Source organism: Dermacentor variabilis, chromosome 4, assembly GCF_050947875.1.
Source record: "Dermacentor variabilis isolate Ectoservices chromosome 4, ASM5094787v1, whole genome shotgun sequence".
Lineage (NCBI taxonomy): Eukaryota > Metazoa > Arthropoda > Arachnida > Ixodida > Ixodidae > Dermacentor > Dermacentor variabilis.
The window spans coordinates 128,248,396-128,262,614 of record NC_134571.1 but is presented as its reverse complement, the minus strand read 5'-3'; the positions used below and the strand labels follow the sequence as shown (position 1 = coordinate 128,262,614).

Here is a 14,219-nt window from a genome sequence, read left to right as displayed (position 1 = left end):
TCACAAGTTTTGCTTTTTCGGCAGGCACGCAACCAGTTTTCTTGAGTGCGCTTACCTACGCAGTCCGATTACGCTATGGACGTAAATATTAGTGTAAGAGCAGGAACATTTGAGACTTGCGAAATATTCTTACGTGTGTACGTTCCAAGCCTTGAACTATGTGTATAACAATACATCAAAATTTTAATGTTTATAAGTTCATTTGCTTTTTTTATTGTTGTTATTCATGACTAAAGAGAACATATATACCAGCGCAAAATATTTTTTTCCCACTTTACAGCCACCCTAGAAAAATTACGGTAAATTTCTTTCGAAGTAAGTCCCCCAGAAGAATTGAAATCTGCAATAAAAGAAATCGACCCTGGGCGGTCGCATATGTGGAAAAAATCGACCCTGAAAGCGTTAATCATAAACACTGAACTAGACCCGAGTCGATTCTGTGAAATTTGATCATGTCAAAGTGCACTGATGAGGAAAGTTGAGCACCATCGTCCCCTGTCTTTCATCTTTGTGTCTTCTCTAGCTTACCAAGACTGATGCTATGGCAAGAGTTCATGCACTGCTCTTGTTCAAACATGTCTACCAATAGAGCTAAACTTATTGCAGTTGAACCCGACTATATTAATTCTTTTACATTCAATTATCGCATATATCAGGGAATTTCTAAACACAGTAATGTTTCAATGAGATTGTATAACAGAAAATATGGTTACGTCGAACAAAAGCAGCAGCCACTTCCAATATACAAAGATGCTCTCCCTGCTACTTGGCAGCGAGAGCTATGGGGCGCCCTAGAGGAAAATTTCAACCTCGGAAATCCATCAGCAGCTAATCGATAGCTCACCTAAATGATGTCACATGCCCCCGACAAGATGGCTGAAAACTCAGGGGAGCGGAGCTGCTGCGATCGGTAGCGAGGCACAATTGTAAAACCTTATAATAAATTATACAGTTTACATGGAGCGCTTAAATGTGCCACTTAACGATCAGACCCTAACAAGTCAGTGTGTTTGTACAAAATTGTCAAAAATCCTTCCACAGTAAAATGCAGAACTCTACAGAGGAAAAAGAGAGAGGGGGGGTAAGTTTTGGTAATGTCATTTCAGTGTTTCAGATGACCGACTGAGCTTGTTCTTTTCAATGCACATCTCACACTCAAATGTCAGTTCCTTACGATATGACGCTTGTAGTGTCCCGACTGAAGAGTCGCAGTAAAGAACTCAACTTGGTTGCCGATCTTTTGATAGAACCAATGAGGTTCTGGCCGAACCTTGAAAGGAAACAGATCAAAATATGTGCCAACAACAAGCACAGGCAAAGCGACGCGTGTACTCTGCCTTGTGGAAGTCCTGAGTGCATGAGCAATATCTAGAAGGATGATGTTTGACACATGATACAAAGGGCCTTTAAAATGCTATGAAAGGCGGCATTCAAAATTGTTTTGAAATGAATACATCATGCAAAATGACCAGTAACTCATTGATTCAAGGATAAATGATTTATGCTAGTCGGTTGGGAAGTCTATTATAGTCATTATGTTATAGCAAGGTTTAAATGCATTAACTTTTTATGGCTTATGTTACAACACAACCACAGTGCATTTTTCCCACTGGGATGGCATTCAGGAGCAGAGGCATGGTGCCTAAAACCAATACCTGTTCCTATATGTTGGACGCTTTGTAACGTATAAACACTTTGTGCAATGTGACTGGCTTGTCTACTGCTGCTGCTTTGACACATCAAAGCATGTTGGGAGCGAGAGGGTCTGCCCTCGGAGGGATCAAAAGCAGGACAGCGCCCTGGACATTGAACCTGACAGCACAGAAACCCTGCTCACCGAGAAGTAGGGCAAAGCCTGCCGTATGCACTGGACAAGCTTTGCAAGGGCCTCAGCCCGGGAGGCTGTATCGCCTGCCCCCGCAGTTTCCCCAAGCGGCTTGCCCAGGTCGGCCTGCTCTGCAGCCAAGTCCACAAGTGCCTGTTGACCCGGAATGGTTTTGGCCAGTTTCAGCCCTGACAGCAGCTGCATCAGGCTTGTGAACTCCTGGCCTGTCACATCCTGCATCACCTGAGCGTGCAACAAAGACATGTACACTTTTCGAGAGGGCAGGGTGAAACAAACAGGCCTGCTATGCACTGAATAGAAAGATATAAAGTTCAGTTAGACTGGCAAGCTAAACTAGTGGAGCAGCAAATATGTGGTATTTACTGACAATGGACATTAGGCATGGGAGAAAACTATGTATAAGAAAAAATATTTGCGATGGTAATCCCTTGAAACTGTCACACAGGAACTCACAACATTATAGACGGTAGTGTCTGACTGGGTCTACTTAATAAAACCTACAGATGCTATTAATCCACAGCTATTCTGTAGAGCCAGGGTGTGTGCCGAGGTTGAAGGATCACACGAGCCCAAGTACATTTTTGCGGTCTAATATTGAATCCGGGAGTGTGGCTAATGCTTTATTGAAAGACAGAATTTCCAGCGAAAACTAAAACACAAGACTGCTTAAAATTTGACAGAAAGAAAACCAGCAAGGGATAAGTGTAACAACGACAAGTGAGCAGGGCAGAGAGGGGGGGGGGGGGTGAATGCAAAGTAATGTCTCAGTTTACCTTGCAGCACTCCTGAAAGAGGAATTCCTCAACCTCCTTGGTGAGCACATCGACACCCATGGAAGGCAGCTTGGTGCAGAGGAATTTGATTGCCCGCTCCCGCACCAAGTCCTCCCCAGCCACCACTTGGGAGAACACTCCGCCGAGGGTGCCCCGAGCATCCAGCTTGACGAGAGTCACCAGCGAGTGCTGAATCACCACCAACTCCGTGTGGTCTTCTGTCAGCAACAGCTGGGCCAGCACATCGGCTATCTTTGGCACATACTCCTTGCTGTCCTTGCAAAAGCTTGGCAAGTCCTTGATGGCCTGCTTCCGAATCTGCAGGTTCGAAAGTTCTTTATAGAATTACTTGCGCGGGAAAAGTGGCAAAATTGGTCTTGATAACAAGTTTTCTCGAAGCAAGCACAAATAAGCCCTGTAGTGCATCGAGCAAGTTATCTCAAATGGGGACAGACCAAAAACACTTATCAATTCTGCACTAGTTTCAAAAGTATCAGCAGATTCTTGAGAACCATCAGGCATGATTAGGCATACTGCTGATTGGGCATACTTGATTAGGCATACTGCTGCTAAGCATGAGGGTAGCAGTTTCCATTTCAGACTACATTAGCTTCATTAAAATGGAAGTTGAATGCGAAAGCACTTGTGCATTGTGACTTTACTCTCTCAGAAACCTTGCAGTGTTTGTTTTGTGGCAAGAAACAACTCAGACTGAAGGGGTTTCACTCCGCTACCGGAACTCAAATTGTCCACAATCAGCGAGGCAGTGTGATGCAGCATATGCCATCATCCCTTGCCGCCTGTATGTTAAACAGCGGTCGAGAGACAGAATTAAGGTTTATTGCGTCACATATGAAAGGGCGGCCGGAAACTCGGCCAATGCAGTGTGGTTAGCTGCATTCAAAGACCTTGAAACGATTTTGACGATTTTGTACAAACGACCTGAGTCGTTAGGGTAGGTCCTTCTGATCATTAATTAACACATCTAAGTGCTTCACGTAAAGTGTGTAATTTATTATAAGGTATCAAAAATGTACATAGGTACCGATCGCAGCACGCCACTTGGCTCAGTTTTCAGCTGCCCCTGACCAGGTGAAGTGAGGTAACCCTACGGTGCCAGTAGGGCGAGCTATCCGACTGGATGCCCAGGGTGCACCATTGATAATTTTTCCAACTTAATGGTGAACAAATGTGGTTCATAATAGTTGGAATGTTAGTTAATTTGCTTCTATATAAAAAAGTAGCAAAAAGAGAATACACAAGGGCAATTTATCACCACACTCCAGACTTCCGGCACACAACCCGCCGTGGTTGCTCAGTGGCTATGGTGTTGGGCTGCTGAGCACGAGGTCGCGGGATCGAATCCCGGCCACGGCGGCCGCATTTCGATGGGGGCGAAATGCGAAAACACCCGTGTGCTTAGATTTAGGTGCACGTTAAAGAACCCCAGGTGGTCAAAATTTCCGGAGTCCTCCACTACGGCGTGCCTCATAATCAGAAAGTGGTTTTGGCACGTAAAACCCCAAATATTATTATTATTCCGGCACACAGCAAGTGTTGTTTGTGTTGTCTGTGTTGTCTGCTTGTGTTAAGTGTTCCACGTTGACAAGAGCTCTGCGGTCAGTGTTGGTCTTGATTTTTCTTTTCGCGAGCACCATGGTTCATCCTTGTTACGTTGTGGGCTGAAAACTTACCGACTCGCAATACGTCAACCTGTGACATCATGTCCCTTTGCAAGGCAGCAGATGAGCCGTACCTTTATGACAGAGGATTACTACTACAATAGTGTTTCGCGTTTCCGGTATTCGGATAAAGGCAAGCGCAGACTGGGCCCCGGCGTTTCACGGGATGAGCGGAGGCACAGGCATGAAAGGTCTGTATGTTAGCCCCCTGGTGGCACAGAGCTCAACCAAACACAGAACTAACATGGCAGTAACGAAATGTATTTTACTTTGCTGCTGGTGTAAATTGTTGGCACGAGCGTAATCGTGGACATGTTTTTCTAAATAATTAAAATATTTTACACTTGGCTCGAGCAATATTAGCTTTTTATTTGGCTGGTTATGCTCTGTGCCACCAAAAGGCTGGACCATGCAGACCGATCACGCCGCTCACGTACGTCTACACTAAAGCTCCTTCATTACAGTGATAGTGGTATGGAGGGGCTTTAGTTTATGCCTCCACTCATCCGTCGAAACGCCCAACTCGCCTGTGGTTACCGGAATACCTGACACGCTCGGTGCTATGACAGTGTGCTCACAACGCATGCTGCTTCGATAGCTCTTGCTTGGGATCGACTGCCAGGCGGCTAAGTTGGAGAGGTTTCGCACACTGGCTCCAAGACAACCGGAAGTAGCAGCACGACATCCCATCATGATGCAGAGCCAGTGAAGGCAGAGCTTGAGGAGTTGAGGAGAAAATGCATGGCTATAGAGGAGGGTAACTTGTAATCATCCGTAGCTCTCTTAAAGGGCCCCTGAAACGGTTCGGACAAATTTTGTAGACGCGTAGGGTACAGCTTAAGTAGAACATTTGCACCACAATTTAAGTGAGGCGTTACGTATTAATGGAGCTACAAGCGATTAGAAGTTACCCTCCTCTCTAGCCATGCTTTTCCTCCTCAACTCGTTCGCCGAACGAGCGGGGCTAAGCTCAGCCTTCCCTGGTTCTGTGTCACGATGCGACGTCACATCGTCCACTTCCGTTTGTTTTGGAGCCCGCCCCCGCGGACCTCTCCGTTGTGAGCATTCTGTCGTAGCGCCGAACGTGTCTTGTATTCCGGTAACCACAGGCAAGCTGGTCATTTCGGCAAATGACTGGAGGCATAAACTCAAGCTGACGAAGGAACTTTAGCGTAGACGTACGTGAGCGGCCTGATTGGTCTATGCGGTCCATACACTTGTTGGCGCAGTGCTTAACCATCCAAACAAAGCACTAATATTGCTCTAGCCAAGTGTAAAACATTTTAAACATTTATAAAAACAATGTGTTGATGATTCCACTCCTGCAAAAAATACACACCAGCAGCAAAGAAGAATACACTTCGCTGCTACTGTGTATGGTTGAGCTCTGTGCCACCAGGTGGCTGCACTGTGCAGACCATTCACATTTGCCCTTCTGCTCATCTCATGGCTCATCCCGTTACGGCACAGTCAAGCGGCCAGACTCTGTCCCCTTGCGCTTGCGTTTGCCCTAATATCGGACTCGCGAAACGCTATTGCGTTAGTAATCTTCCGGTGTAAAGTGACGGCCACAAACGCGCAAATCCTGGCACCGATCGGATAGCGGCAGTCCGATGCGCAGCAGCCAGTTCGCTCGTACGCTGCCTTGCAGAGGGACACGATGTCGCAGCTTGACATATTGCCAGTCGCTACGTTTGCAGTGCACAAGGCAACAAAGTCGAATCATAGTGCTCGTGAAAAGACTGAGACCGACTCTGACCGCGAAGCTCTCGTCAAAACGGAGTACGTTGTAACACAAGCAGACGACACTTGCTGTGTGACGGAAGTGCTTAAGTGTACTGAAAAAATGTTCTTGTGCATTCTCTTTATGTTACTTTCTATTCATAAAAACAAATTAACTAACATTCCAACTATTACGAAGATCATTTGTTTACCATAAAGTTGGAAAAATTATCGATCACGCGCCCTTGTCAGCCGATCGGATAGCTCGCCCCACTGACGTCGTATGGGTGATTTCGGTCATATGGGCAGGGGTGACTTAAAATTCCGCCAAGCAGTGTGCTGCGATCGGCAGCGATGTGCATTTTTAAAACCTTATAATAGATTACACGCTTTACGAGGGGCACTTACATGTGTCAATTAATGATCAGAAGGACCTACTCTAACGACTCAGTACGTTTGTAGAAAATCGTCAAAAGCGTTTCAGGGTCCCTTTAATATGAGACACTTCACACAAATTGTAGCACGAATGATTTACTGTAGCTGTACCCTACGCATCTACAAAATATGTACGGACTTTTCAGGGACCCTTTAACAAGTCAAAATGAAGTGTGCGCCTATCAGGAGCAGGACCTGCTGACAATTGCGAAGGCCCGTTGACATAGACTTTGTTTGTTGACGCCATCGATAATATTTTGGCTTGTGATGCTTGCCTCCATTCCAGTGGTGCAAGGTCATGACATAATTAGGACATGGCGCTCTCCTGCTGGTTGCAGTCAGCATGAGCTTCACAAGCAAAATGAGTACAGAACTACAAGCTATCAAAACTAACAAAACGTGAGAGCATGGGACATACGGGGCTGAGAGAAAGCAAAACTTTTCGGCGACCCACAGCATCGCAAAGGTCAATGTCAACAAATTCTTTGCGAGGATCAAATGGAAGTGGACAAGCAGCATTTGCTGCCATGATAAAATGAGACGTAATCATTTTTTTTGTGTGTGTGTGTGGTTGACTCATTATAATATGAGGCAGTGTGACATCAGGCTAGTACTTGAATCCTTATAGAGTCTACACTTACCCAATTTTCTCGCTTACTGAATTCTAAGCGCTCTGTTTTCGGTAATAGTGACCCCTTAAACATTTTCAAGCAATAATCTACCATCTCTGCTTGACTTATTTGCAAAAATTTCCAAAAATTTCTATGCTGTGAGCACTGTCTTGATCTCAAAGGTTGAGGCGTGGAGCTTCTGAACACTCCGTATTATGTTGTCATTTTCAATGCACAGTAATAGTTTTGGTAGAAAATTACCTTTACAACCCTTTCGTGCCACAAAATTTTGCATAGAGACAGTTCAAAATTTTGCAGCAGTAGACTTTTAAAGGCAATGCAGAAACTTAAAGCTGATACAGCATTGAAAATGACACTAGAAACATGATGCAGTGAAACTTACGGGTATGCTAACACTGCTGTCTGCCATGTAGTCAGAGATTAGCTGTGCACAAGACCAAATAAGTCGGTAATGTTTATGGCAGATAGCAGATGCTAGTAGCTTCTTCTTCATTATCTGCTCTGTTTGCACTGACCTTCATCAAGGCTACAAATAAAAATTAAACCCACTTTTTCAAGAAGGTGTCTGGTATACCTTATTAACTTTTTTAAAGAATTCTCATGGTGAAAAGCAGCGCTCCCTCTGCACAAATGAGTGGAACAACGGAACAACAGTGGTCCTGTGGTGGCATGCGTGATGATTTTTTTTTTTTGTCAGTTACAAACTGCTGTTAAGATGTACGGTAAAGAGGCATGTTTTGAAGATTGCAAGTCCAAAAATGTTAAGTGCACTTACAGCTATAACAACACGTGGAACAACTGCTAAGACAGATGTAAAAATGTGGTATTTTTTGAAGACATAGCAAAACAGCCAGGATGTAACCCATTTGCTCCTGATCAGCACCAGCTTGAATTTGATAAATCACATCTACTATGGCCTAGTGAGCTCTCTCAAACATGACCATTCATGCTAGGTTGTACTAACACAGTGGTGAGATGAGCTATGCCTCCCTGAACGATAAGCGCAAGGCTAAAATGAGCTCCGATTGCATCCTGTGTTGCACAACAATGACACTATCTGTGTACGTGACACATGCATGATCAAGTAATGGCTAGTTTCCTTCACACAAAACCTGGAAGCAAAGTGAGAGACCTTTATTCACGCAAGAGAAAGCTTACGTCTTTTAACTCACGATACAGATAGGGGTGTTCCAACAGTCTAAGCTTGCAATTGTGCTTGCTCCTTATTTGTAGTGTGCCCGGTGTAATCAAAGATGGTGGGTGCCGATTGGCATCCCTCTGTCTTGCTGCCAGAGACTCATTTCTGAACCCTGTGTGTAGAACGCGGGGGATCCATAACCGAGAAAGTGTGACATTTCTGCATAAAAGTACACACTTGTAGGCCTATAACTACTTATGAGCACAGGTTTGACTTTGATGGATTACACATATGATAGCTGAGTGAGATCTTTCTAATGAGACAACTCCTGCTTGGATTGACAAATGTATTGCCAAGCTGTGCGCCTCTGAATGGCGAGCCAGAGGCTAAATTTAACTCAGATTGTGTCATGTGTGATGCGACAACGGTGCTACCTGTGCATGTGAGCCATGTATGAGCAAGCAATGGCTTTTCTCAATGTAACAATACCAAAGTAAGGCCTGTGGGTAGCACAGTGGCAAAGATATAAGTGACAATAGGATGACAGGTTCTCGTTACACATGGTTTTAGCAAGCGACCCCCTTTAACTGATTTTAAAGAATTTTCACATAAAAAGAAAGGCAATGGGGCATCATAATAATGAACTGTTAGTATCATCAGTGCATATTTCATGTTCCCCTATCTTGTGTGCCCCTTCTCTATATAGGATTAACTTTTCCAGCTAATCTCTGTCATTTTGTCAAAGCCTAGAGACTTGGACAAGTACATACTGTGATGAGTACACATTGCTGTGAGTGTCATTAGAAGTCTATCTCAGTCTGTGCAAGTGGCAATAACATCTAGGCACACTCGCTTGATCGACCCTGAACCCCTTTCCACTTGGCAGACACATAAGTTGTGCATCTGCTTTGCATGTCCTTTATCACAGCTGTAAAATGTCAGAGGTTGACAACCTTGCACAAGACCAATCATGTAATACTTATACAAGTTTTTCTGTTACATCTGTTTCTGCAACAAAACCAAAAGCGACTGCGCCACATGTGGATATGATCGCCTTATTGTAGCCGTTTTATTTTGTTGTTATTATTGTTTTCTCTGAATCTATTTCTAACCTTTGCAATCGGAACTACAGATGCATACGTCACGCAATACTGAATACATCATTTCACGAGTCGGCAGTGATCACACTAAATTAGAGGTGCACGTTCGGTCCACTGCCTTATATGATGTTTATCGAAACGCTTATTATTAGAAACACTACAGATCGAGAAACGTACGACGGTGACGCTTTCACGCATGGTTTTACGCAGATCGCATATAAGTCCGGCAAGCAACGAACGAAGAAACCACTCACGGCAACATCAGCATCTTCGCATAAATCCAACTGGGCGTCAATAGCCTTCTCAGACAAATGCGGGAAGCTTTTGAAGAAGCGGGCGATGAACTGCGATGCCAGGCGTTTCTCGCTCGGCGTACCTTTGACGGATTCCAAAATGACTAAGTAGTCGCTCTCATGCTGGAAAAAAAAAAAGGAAAATAAACAAGAAAGCCAGCAGGGTGAGAAAGTTGGAAAGATTGACAACTTCTCGATGGCAATAACGAGACGGGCTAACACACATCGGCGCACGTCACCTCAGAATACCAGTGAAAGAGACATGCGTACACCTAAAATTTACTTTTCGAAATGAGCGCGACTCTTCTATTCGGTGTCAAGCAGGAAATTTCAGCAGGAGCTGACAGCAGATGCTCGCAATGCCGGCGTTTTCGTTTGAGTAGGCCTAGGAGATGCAGGCGAGCATAGGATCTACCATTCATACCGAGACGGTCTCACCTCGGAAACTTTGTCCCCTGCTGACGCGAGGACGTCGTATTTTTTGTACAGAAGGTCCACTTTATCCATCTTAGTCGGCTGTAACGCAAAACGTCAGGGAAAGAGAGCAAGAAGTCACATTAAAATCGCGAAACGTGTTTAGCGCGATCAAGTGTAGACCGCTTCGCTAAACAACATGGCCGAATATTTTGAGCGATGAAATCGGTGATAGAAATCGCGGCTCTCTTCCGTAGCCAGTCAGTGCTGAAGAAAATCAGTAGAAAGTGGAATTGTAAGAAATAATTTCTCACTTTTTCAAGCCTAACAAAGCTTCGAGCCTTCGCTCATGAAACAATGTACGCCATCAATGTGGCTTCGAAACTACGGCGCGTACTAAACTAAACGATAATCTAACATTAGGAAGTGTCGGCTCCTGGTGGCGCAGTGCAATGCTCTTAAAATTTGGCGCGCGCGGCACCGGCACTAGGTTATTGTTCAAGCATGGCTACAGATTGGGTGGGCCCCTTGTTATGGTGGCTATAGGCATAGAGTTTCCTACAAAAATTCTTGTAGGAAACTCTATGGCTATAGGGGTTCTAGCCACCATACCCGTGTCGCAGAAAATCTGGTGTCGGCGTCCAGTGTCAGATGTCGTTTCGGCAAATAGATCTCGAATACACTTTGAATACACGTAAATTGGTTGTCAGTATACGATTGATGGAACTCTGTCTTCTTCTACTGCTTCCAATGCTGGTTGGTGCAAGCCACTTTAATTTGGAGGACGCTCGATCACCTTGCCCCGGTGTTGCCCCAAAACCAGAATGGTGCGCTTTGCACCGCGGTGGTGGCGCACTGTGGAGGGTCAACATCGAGGACAAAACTGCACCCCGTGCAGGGCGCTTGCAGGCAGCGCTATACTTTGCCCCTGGCGCGCAAAACGTGCGCGTACACGCGAGCACGCACATTTTATTGTTTGTAGGTGCTGATCATCCGCGGCAAGCGCTCGAACCTTGTCGAACTGCGTGCTCTGACATATATACATGGTTGCAAGCAAACACCAATGGATTTTATAATTAATCCTGACGACCCGTTCAACAAACCTGTCCACTTTCGGCCGCTCTTCCCCACATTGACGAGTTCGATCAGCATATCGTGTTCGTTGTCAGACAACTTGACAAAAGCTCATCGATTGCGGCAGCTAGCAGCGCTTCCTTTCTCATTGCCGACATCTCCACTAGCTAACTCCGTCAACTCCGTTGCAACCGCAGCTATCGGGCCATTGCGTCCGCGCTACTGAAGTCGGCAGTGCGCGCGAGCGTCGCGCGTCCCGCAGTGCTTGCTGGGATTGCACCCCGGCGCACCGCCGATTTTCTCGGTGCGACACGGGGCAACGGAAAACCGCTCCAACAGGGTGCGCTTCCGGTGATCGTGGATGGTCGGTGCGCACCGGTGCGGTTGATCGAGGAAGAAAGTGCGCACCAAGGCGCCCCGGTGCGGTGATCGAGGACGATATAAGCTTCGCATTTAAGTATGGAGTGCGATAGCTTTCAAAGATCACTGATTAATTCTTACACTTCCGGGCAACTGCAGCTTTCACGTAACCGTAATGTTTACTGGGAAACGCTGGCGGCGAACGCTATGCACGAAGGCGAGCTTCCTACTTGAAACGCGGCCTCAAGCTTGGGCCGCGATGCGTCGGAGGCGAGCGCCATCTGGAGGTGTTTGCAAGGAATAGGGCGCGCCGCGGCGCAGCTTTATGGCACCATAGAGTTTCAACCCCTTGATAATTTGAAAGTAGCGACCCTCTCCTCCCCGCGGTGCTTTCCTCCTCAATTCTCCTTGCCCGCCAGCCGCGCGCGCTGCGCACGGCACGCATTTTCTCCTGGGCTCCCGTGGACGGGCCGCAGCATTTTATGGAGGCGCGTTATTTTGGGCCAGTTGCACGCCCCAGAGTTGCTGAAAATTTTGAGAAATGCGGATAACAGCGTCGATAATGCTGAAGGCAACGTTTACGATGAGGCTGTTTTTTTTTCTTAAAGCCGTATGAACGTAGTATACTGATGGAAAAGTAGCTTCGAGGCGAGTTCTGTACTCAAGACAATTTTTCTGCCGCATGATGAAATGCTTTACTTTGTGCTTCTGATCTAGTATTGCTTGCGGCACATCCCTCTGTGTGTGGCTTATTAAGTGAAAGCCTTAGATTTCTGTTTCAATGTAGCGTTGTGAGGTATAGAAAATGTGACGTCACCTAAGGAAGGTCGGAAGCGGACCAAAACATGTCCAGTCGTGTATAAGAGATGATTACTGATTAGCAAAGTTACTTAATGATTGATTAGGGATTGTATTAAGATGAATTAAGGTGTATTAAGGAGGATCAAGGTGTTTTAAGGTCAATGAAGGTGGATTAGGGTGAATTAAGGAAGATGAAGGTGGATTAGGGTGAAACACGCCACAGTGTTAAACATTACTGCCTGCACAATATTCGCTGCATTACTACATCATAACTACAATCATGATTGATTGCTCAATCTTCGTAATCAAAGCACATTGATGCAATGACTTCGCCTAGTGTAAAATCAATGGAAAAAGCTTTCCCACAGAACAAAGCCGCATAAAGGTGGTTTTAAAACATCCGTTATTAAAGCGAAGATTCCCGGCCTCCGCCTAGATGTCGATATCAACAGCAAGCGTGCGCGATCATGTGAACACCCCCTACACATTGCCTGTATCCGTGAGAAAACCAACTAATAATCGTCGCCCACTCGTGCGTGCGTGGAAGGGCTGTTAAAAGCAAATTCCAAAAATACAAGTCCTTAGGTATCGCCTAAGAGACGCGAATGCGACAGCCTTGTAGAGCCAAGTGTAATTCACCTTAATCCACCTCCATCAACCCTAATCGGTCTTAATCCTCTTTCATCAACCCTAATTACCTTAATCCACCCTAAACGAAATTAATCCTCCTTCATCCACTTTAATCACCCTAATCCTCCTTAATCATCACTCATGCACCTTAACCCTGCTTTATGCACACTAATCCACCTTAATCCACCATCCGGTCTTAATGCTCCTTCATTAACCCTAATCGGCCTTAATCCACCCTTATCGACCTCAATCCCCCCTAATATTCCTTTATCCACCCGAATCCGCCCTCATCCTCCTTAATACAATTTAACCCTTGTTCATGCACCTTAATTCACATTAATCCTCCTTAATCCACCGTAACCCACCTTAATCCTCCATAATCCACCTTAATTCGATCCCTAATGAATCATTAATGAACTTGGCTAATCATTGATCTCTTATACACGGATGGACATGCTTCGGGTCGCTTCTGGCCTTCCTGGGTCACGTGATATTTTCTGTGCACAACGCGACCTTGTAACAGATCTTAAGGCTTTCGCCTTAAAACTTAAAAAAAAATACGCAATGTGGACTAGCTAGCGCTCATCACCTGCAATACCACGGGTATATTTGCCACAAATTTTTTCAGGGCCTGCATTCATTGTATCACTGACGCACTCATGGACATAAGCGGAAAATAATAGCCCCTCTACAAACCGCTATTTCAACGTTCAGTAAAACAGGCAACGGATCCTAACAATCTCGAAAAATGCAATCGAGAGGTTGTATCTTCAGACAAATTTTCACAGCGGAAAGCAGAATCTGTAGTGCTGCATTTCCGGCTCAATAACAACACTTGGCGAAATGCGAGGTGGTGGAGTCCCAGCAGAATATTAAGGATAATGAGGACGACCCCATTTTTATGCAACGTACAAATTGCCGCAGCAAAAACGCTGGTGAGCAGGCCGGAAGAATAAAAAAAAAATTCAGCATTAGGGGATGATTTAATACGAGCAATAAGAAAGACTCCTCACCTCGCAAACAACATTGTTCTTTGTCGGAACAAAGTTTTTCGGCCAATGTTATGCAGCCGCTGCTTCCTGCATAAGCTGTCACGCTTTCCTTGCGGTATCATAAAAACTGCATAACCATCTTCAGCCTTCTTGCTGCAGTTATATGCGCAACAGTACGGCATAGCACTAGCAAATAGAGCAGGAAACACAGCGTACAACGTTTGCTACGCTGAGCTAAAGCGCCGAGCTGAGGAGAAAAATGGCGCGGACGAAAAAGAAAAACACAAGCAAAACGCAACATCCGCACGTTTCCGAGGGCAACGGCAG

General features: G+C 45.5%; 1 protein-coding gene across 2 annotated transcripts in view; it reads right to left on the bottom strand.

Annotated features, from left to right (window-relative positions):
• cass (apoptosis inhibitor cassowary) overlaps positions 1-10,429 on the bottom strand; it is a 38,189-nt gene extending 27,760 nt beyond the window's left edge. The window contains exons 1-5 of one of the 2 annotated variants that reach the window (XM_075690306.1): positions 10,350-10,429; positions 10,060-10,137; positions 9,583-9,744; positions 2,620-2,937; positions 1,838-2,068 (exon numbers count right to left, since the gene is read on the bottom strand). In XM_075690306.1, coding sequence (XP_075546421.1) covers positions 1,838-2,068; positions 2,620-2,937; positions 9,583-9,744; positions 10,060-10,128 — 780 coding nt within the window. In that variant the 5' untranslated portion in view covers positions 10,129-10,137; positions 10,350-10,429. Of the gene's footprint in view, positions 1-1,837; positions 2,069-2,619; positions 2,938-9,582; positions 9,745-10,059; positions 10,306-10,349 lie in introns of those variants that run through there. The other variant, XM_075690308.1, reaches the window with a different exon arrangement.
• Between the last annotated feature and the right edge of the window lie 3,790 nt (positions 10,430-14,219).